This window comes from Microtus ochrogaster, unplaced genomic scaffold, assembly GCF_000317375.1.
Source record: "Microtus ochrogaster isolate Prairie Vole_2 unplaced genomic scaffold, MicOch1.0 UNK186, whole genome shotgun sequence".
Taxonomy (NCBI): domain Eukaryota; kingdom Metazoa; phylum Chordata; class Mammalia; order Rodentia; family Cricetidae; genus Microtus; species Microtus ochrogaster.
Window position 1 is genome coordinate 153,045 of NW_004949284.1, and position 7,287 is coordinate 160,331.

Consider the following 7,287-nt stretch of genomic DNA (forward strand, 5'->3'; position numbering starts at 1 on the left):
TTTTCTTTTGGTTGTGTAGCTTCATAATAAAATTGAAGAAAAAATCCTTATGCAGAAGCAGAACTACCTTTGCTATCTTAAAGAGCCACAAATTTAAGCACTTTAAAATAAGTACTGTGCACTTACTCCTAGACCCCCAGAACATCTCTTATCAAACTTGTGGGAAAAGAAGGTCAAACTGGCAGAATTGTAGGAACTTCCTGTTTTACACATAGTTCAAAAGTTAGAGACCACAGCTACAAGAGAAAGGAGGAACCTGGAGGATGCTTAAATACCAGGCTTGCTTTCTTTAGTCAGCCTGCAGCAGATCCAGCTTCCAGGTCAACATGAAGGCTCTCCTCACCCTGGGATTCCTCTTGCTTTCTGTCACTGTCCAGGCTAAGGTCTATGAACGCTGTGAGTTCGCCAGAACTCTGAAAAGAAATGGAATGGATGGCTACAGGGGAGTCAGCCTGGCCAACTGTAAGTCTCTTCTTAGATAAGAAACCCCTACAGAACAGGTATAAGGAAGCAATGAGTGAGCAGAGTGGGAACTGGAGCCCATAAGCTTTTAGAACCCTGTGTATTTGACTTGGTTTAATAAAAACTAAAGTCTTTGTCTTTTTCATCAGAGATGTTGGGGTGAGGACATGGAAGGGACACCTTTGCTAGTCTAAGGTAATAGGACCTGAGGTGCTCTTGGAGTGACACTGGGTTTTCCAGTTGCTACAGACTCAATAGTCCACAGGGGGCTGAGAAAAGGTGGGAGGACTCACTCATTCAGAACTTGAGTTCTCAGAAGCTGGAGTGACTGGTATCTGTCTTCATTGCTCTTACTATGGTATGAACCTTTTGGGAGAAAACTTTTCAAAAATTTTGAACTTCCTTTATAGGGCAGAGGATCTGATTTCCTTCAACTTGCTGCTGAAATGAGGTCTGATGGATCAGAACATGAATGATTTAATATGCTTCTTCACTATGGGGTGACCTTTCATCCTGTATAATGGAAGACAGGGATGAGGAAAAGTTGTTCATGACTTACTCCCTCTACGTCATTGTAATGAGCGTGCTTTTCAGATTCAATTAAGGCAGCTACTACTCAATAACTAATTGTCCCTGAACAAGTGAACAGACAGATGTGTGAGTGGATGTGTGTATGTGTGAATGAATGGGTGAATGGATGGAGGGAAGAATAGCCCTTCCTAGTCTAATGTTCTTGCTTTCAATATTCTCACCAACCATTTGTGAAGATACACACTCCTGGAATACAAGCAATGGGACACTAAGGCAGGAGATGGCATGTTCTGTGCAAAAGTAGTATTCTTAGTGACACAGAAAATAAAAAAAAGAATTCTATCTTAACATGCAAATTCACCTTGTTATTAGAACATCTCTCTGAGGAAATTCTCATTTTTCTAATAGCTTATATGCTTAATATTAATAATTTAATATAAACATGAATATTAATACTAATTTAGAAATTAACCATATTATAAATATATTAATTATAAACATGTTAATTATAACTATATTAATTTATAAAATTCACCTAACTACTATTTGTGTTTTTATTTTAGGCAGAAGTGTATTGATGAAAGATGGGGGAGGGAAAAGCAGTAAAAGAAGTAGCTATTTTATTTTGTGGAGTAGGGAGCATGGTTTCACTGTATAGCACTGTTTGGCTCGGATCTTGCTATGTAAACCAGGCTGGTGTCAAACTCACATAGATTCACCAGCCTTTGACTACCAACTGCTGGGAATAAAAGTGAACACCACTGTGACTGCTTCATCCACCTGAATATTTTAAAAGTACCTTATCCTGTTTATTCTCCGTGCAAATTGATTTGTCCTCAAAGAGATTCTCTTTGGGATACTTGAAAATCACGTGCTGACTAGGTATAGCAGTTACACCTACTTGAAATGCAGAGATGTAACAATAACTTGAAGGCAGAGACTACCCTGAGTAACACAGCCAGACCTGGCCTGAACTAGTGGTAGCATAGTTTATAACTTAATCATATGATTTTACTTATAAAATAAACCACTTGTAAAATACAGCCATCTCAAGGAGCTAATTTTGGTATCCAATATGAATCATTTGCAGTTGTTGCTTATTGATCAATATTCTTTTTCTTTCTAGGGGTGTGCTTGGCTCAGCATGAGAGTAACTATAACACACGAGCTACAAACTACAACCCTGGAGACAAAAGCACTGACTATGGGATATTTCAGATCAATAGCCGATACTGGTGCAATGATGGCAAAACCCCGAGAGCAGTGAACGCCTGTGGGATACCCTGCAGTGGTAAGACGGCAGGTTTAGGGGGATAGGGAACAACTCACCTGCTCTTACGTGCAAGAGCAGAGATTCTGCGCAGGAGACACACTGATGGAAACATCAGGAACCTGGGAGACTGTCTGGACTGTTAGAAAGTCATTGTTAAACACATCTATTGCTAACAGGGGGATCCAGCCTCCGGGTCAGCACCCAGAGTATGCAAAAAATTCATGTATGTGTCAAGGGCTAGACTTTTCTTGATGAGGGGTAAATAAGGAAGCATATGCTTTCTGGTGGCAGCTTTCTCTTTTGCTTCATCTTAAATAATTCTCTTTAAAAATATCTCTGTCTTCATAGAGCTACATTTTTACATATAGCTACATATCTCTTTACATACATACACACATACATACATACATGTATACACACATACATCTCTCTCCTATATGGCCATACATCTTACACACAGTTTTCACATAGCTGTGTATTTTTCTTTTCATCTCTTTCTCTTCTACATCTTTTCTACAGAGCTTCATCTTCCTTGCCTCCACACAGTTACAAATCTCCACACAGCCATGGCTATACATCTCTTTTACAACGTGCAGCACTTTACAGAGCTCCTAGGCACAGCTCTTTCACACAGCTCTCTTTCTGGATTCACTCTCACACACATGCTTCTACATCGTTCACCCACTCTCCACTCCCTCACACTTCCTCAGGCTTCATCTTTTTCATCTTTTCCATTTCTCTCCCACAGCTGTCTTCTTCTGCACAGCTTCCTCTCTTTAAACTTCCACTCCTCTCACAGCCAAACTTTGAAAAATTACATTTTCAGGTCCAACACTTTCTCATAACACAAGATAAGCCACACAATTTCTTGTAGACTTGGGATGTCACATTGACTGGCCAGTGAGTAAAACTTGGACATGAAGCCTAAATGTTAGGGTTCTCAGGGTTTCCAGACAGAAAATAAACAGTTAAGTTAGTTGGCTGAACCTTGAGCCTGTAATATAAACTAATGCTTGCACTATGTGCAAAAGGTCATTTACTGAGAAAGTTATGTTTACTAAATTGCTTCTAGTCGGAATCAGCAATAAATAATACCTAGGAAAATGACCTTGTACATTTGTCTTCAGGAGTAACCAGATATTCATCTCCAGGGGTAACCAGGTTGCTTTGAATTTGTTCTGAAGTCTAAAATTAGCTATCTTTGTGACTGAGAATACTATTACTTTCTTATATCAGTCTGAATAATGAAAACTATCCTAGTGTTACTTCTGTTCATCACAACTATACAGCTTAAGCAGAAATTATCTTCCTGACCATACACAGCTATATGCGTGCCCAGTAGATGGAATATTTACATGAGGTAAACACAAGCCATGGGAAAACATCCACAGCAGTTCTTAGGGAAGAAATGAAGTGGCACATGAGAGAACTTACAGACAGGGACAAGTGGTCATTTACAGTCAGTAATTCCATGACATTACCAGGTGGCACTCTCCACCAGAGAGTCATTCATCTGGTGGGTTAACCTGCTGAAAACTAGTTGTCACCTGCTGTATACCTTCACAGCCCTCTGTACACATAAAGATTATTTAAGGAAGACATTAGTCTTAGGGCATAGCTTGGTGATAGAATACCGTGCCTACCACTCAGAGGGCCCCGGGTTCTGCCTCTAAAATCACTGAATGAATAAGCAAAATACATAGTGCTTGGGAAGACAACTCAGACAGAAGAGCCCCCTAAGCATAGGTTTAACCCTCAGCACCCAAATAAAAGCTGAGTTTGATGACATGCATTTGTAAGACCAGGCCTGGGGAGTCCAAGACAGGCAGACCCATGGGGCGCACTGGCCAACCAGCATAAGCCAGTTCAAATGGCAGACCCTGTCTCAGAAACAATGTGGACTATCTAGGGAACAGTTCCTGGGGCTTTCCTCTGACTTCTACATACACATACACACATGTACAGGTTCACTGGCACATATATCACCACACAGAGACACACATGTTAAATTAATAAAAATTAAAAAATAAAGAGTTGGTATCATTAAAAGTGGATGGGAATTGTTTAACCTATACTCACATGCACTCACCAGTAAACAGACACATAATTAAAATTAATAAAAATAAACATGCAAAAAGTTGTCATTTTGTAACTAATGAAAGTTTCTGAAATATGTACTAATTAATTGTAAGTGGCTTTATTGGTGTTTGTCCTGTATATTTCCTTTCTGACTTAGGGGTAGTTATAGATATTGTTATCAGTCATTGTTGACAGAATAAATCTTATTATAAACAGTTATTTTTTTTCTTTTTTTTAAACAGTTTTAACATATACACATGAAAGTATTACTGTAATAAAGACCATATGACAGGGAACCACAGAGTAACTGATATTTTGTCCAACTGGCTTCTGTAGTAGGAGTCTGCTTGTTCGTTTTCCAGCCACCCAAATTCCAGAAACAACCACACAGAAGCTATACTAATTAAGTTGCTGCTTGACCTATTAGCTCTAACTTCTTTTTTTATTTTTATTTTTATTGAGCTCTATGTTTATCTCTGCTCCTCTTCCTGCCTCTCCCCTCCCCTTCAATCCTCTCCGATGGTCCCCATGCTCCCAATTTACTCAGGAGATCTTGTCTTTTTCTACTTCCCATGTAGATTAGATCTATATGTCTCTCTTGGTGTCCTCATTGTTGTCTAGGTTCTCTGGGATTGTGATTTGTAGGCTGTTTTTCTTTGCTTTATGTTTAAAAACCACTTATGAATGAGTACATGTGATAATTGTCATTCTGGGTCTGGGCTACCTCACTCACAATGATCTTTTCTAGTTCCATCCATTTGCCTGCAAAATTCAAGATGTGATTATTTTTTTCTGCTGTGTAGTACTCCATTGTGTAAATATACCACATTTTCCTTATGCATTCTTCAGTAGAGGGGCATTTAGGTTGTTTCTAGATTCTGGCTATGGCAAACAATGCTGCAACTCTAAATTCTTATTGGCTAGCTTTTACATCTTAATTTAACCCATTTCTATAATTTTATATTTTACCATGAGGTTTGTGGCCTACTGGCAAGGTTCAGGCCTATCTATCTCCAGTGCTGGCTCCATGGCTTCTCCCTGACTCTGCCTCCTTTCTTTCAGCATTCAGTTTAGCTTTCCCTGCCTAGCTCTACTCTACCTTATCACGGGCTCAAGTCAGTTTCTTTATTAACCAATGGTATTCACAGCATACAGAGGGGAATCCCACATCAGGCTTCTGTGTGTATTGATATACTCTTTGTGTTGAAAGATTCTAGAGCAACTTACTAATATCAAATTTTGTTTTTAAACTCTTTAGAATGCATGTTCAAATAATCTAATTCTTAAATAGATATTATTTTATCAAACAAAATAACATAGACTTATGTTTTTAAATGAAACTTTTTTTTTCGAGACAGAGTTTCTCTGTAACTTTGGAGCCTGTCCTAGAACTTACTCTGTACACCAGGCTGGCCTCAATCTCATGGAAATCCACCTGCCTCTGCCTCCCGAGTTCTGGGATTAAAGGTGAGCTCCACCACTGCAGGACTCGATGAAACTTATTTTATTATTATTATTACTTTAAAAAATACTAATCCAAATTCCTACTCCCCTCCACCCACTCCCTCCACACACCTTCCCACCCTTCCTTCTCCAGTCTTAAGCCAGGGCAAGGCACCCTGCCCAGTGGAAAGTCAAAGGCTCTCTCTACTACATCTAGTTTGAGCAAGAATAGGATCCCAAAAAACCAGTACATGCAGTAGTGACAAATCCCAGTGCCACTGCCAGTGGCCCCTCGGTCTGCCCCAACTGTCAACCACGTTCAGAGGGATTAGTTTGATGCCATGCTCCTTCACTCCCAGTCGAGTTGGAATTGGTGAGCTCTTATTAGCTCAGGCAAATTGTCTCAGTGGGTGAACCCCTCATGGTCTTGACCTCCTTGCTCATACCCTCATTCCTTCCACTCTTCAACTGGACCTTGGGAGCTCAGTCCAGTGCTCTGATGTGGTTCTCTGCCTCTGTTTCCATCTGTTGTTAAATGAAGGTTCTATGGTTATATTTAAGATAATCATCATTCTGGCTACAGGGCAAGGTCAGTTCAGGTACCCTCTGCTCTATTGCTTAGGGTCTGTAAAGAATTGCATTGGAATTTTGATGAGGATTGCATTGAATCTATAGATTGCTTTGGGTAGGATTGCCATTTTTACTATTTTGATTGATCCTATCCAAGAGCATTGGAGATATTTCCATTTTCTGGTATCTTCTTCAATTTCTTTCTTCAAAGACTTAAAGTTCTTTTCAAATAGGTCTTTCACTTCCTTGGTTAGTGTAACCTCCAAGATATTTTATGTGATTTGTGACTATTGTGAAAGGTAATGTTTCTCTGATTTTCCTCTCTGCTTCTTTATCCTTTGTGTATAGGAGAGCTACTGATTTTTTTAGTTGATCTTGTATCCTGCCATGTGACTGAAGGTATTTATCAGCTGTAGGAGTTTTTGGGGTCACTTATATACACTATCATATCATCTACAAATAACTAAAGTATGACTTCTTCCTTTTTAAATTGAATTACCTTTATCTCCTTATGTTGTCTTATTGCTATTGCTAAAACTTCAAGCACAATATTGAAGAGATATGGAGAGAGTGGACAGTCTTGTCATCTTCCTGAATTTAGTGGAATGGCTTTGAGTTTCTCTCCACTTAACTTGATGTTAGCTGTCATCTTGATGTATAATGCTTTTATTATATTTAGATATGATCCTTGTATCTCTAATCTCTCCAAGACCTTTATCATGTAGGGGTGTTGGATTTTGTCAAATTCTTTTTCAGCATCCAGTGAAATGATCATATATTTTTTTTCAGGTCATTTATTTTTTTTTTATTTTTTGGTTTTTCGAGACAGGGTTTCTCTGTGGTTTTTGGAGCCTGTCCTGGAACTAGCTCTTGTAGACCAGGCTGGTCTCGAACTCACAGAGATCCACCTGCCTCTGCCTCCCAAGTGC

The 7,287-nt window shown here is 39.2% G+C and overlaps 1 protein-coding gene across 1 annotated transcript in view; it reads left to right on the plus strand.

Annotated features, from left to right (window-relative positions):
• Positions 1-238: 238 nt before the first annotated feature.
• The window catches only part of Lyz (lysozyme), a 17,130-nt gene continuing 10,081 nt past the window's right edge, over positions 239-7,287 (plus strand). Inside the window, exons 1-2 of the mRNA XM_005372110.2 lie at positions 239-462; positions 2,120-2,284. Coding sequence (XP_005372167.1) covers positions 327-462; positions 2,120-2,284 — 301 coding nt within the window. The 5' untranslated portion in view covers positions 239-326. The remainder of the gene's footprint in view (positions 463-2,119; positions 2,285-7,287) is intronic.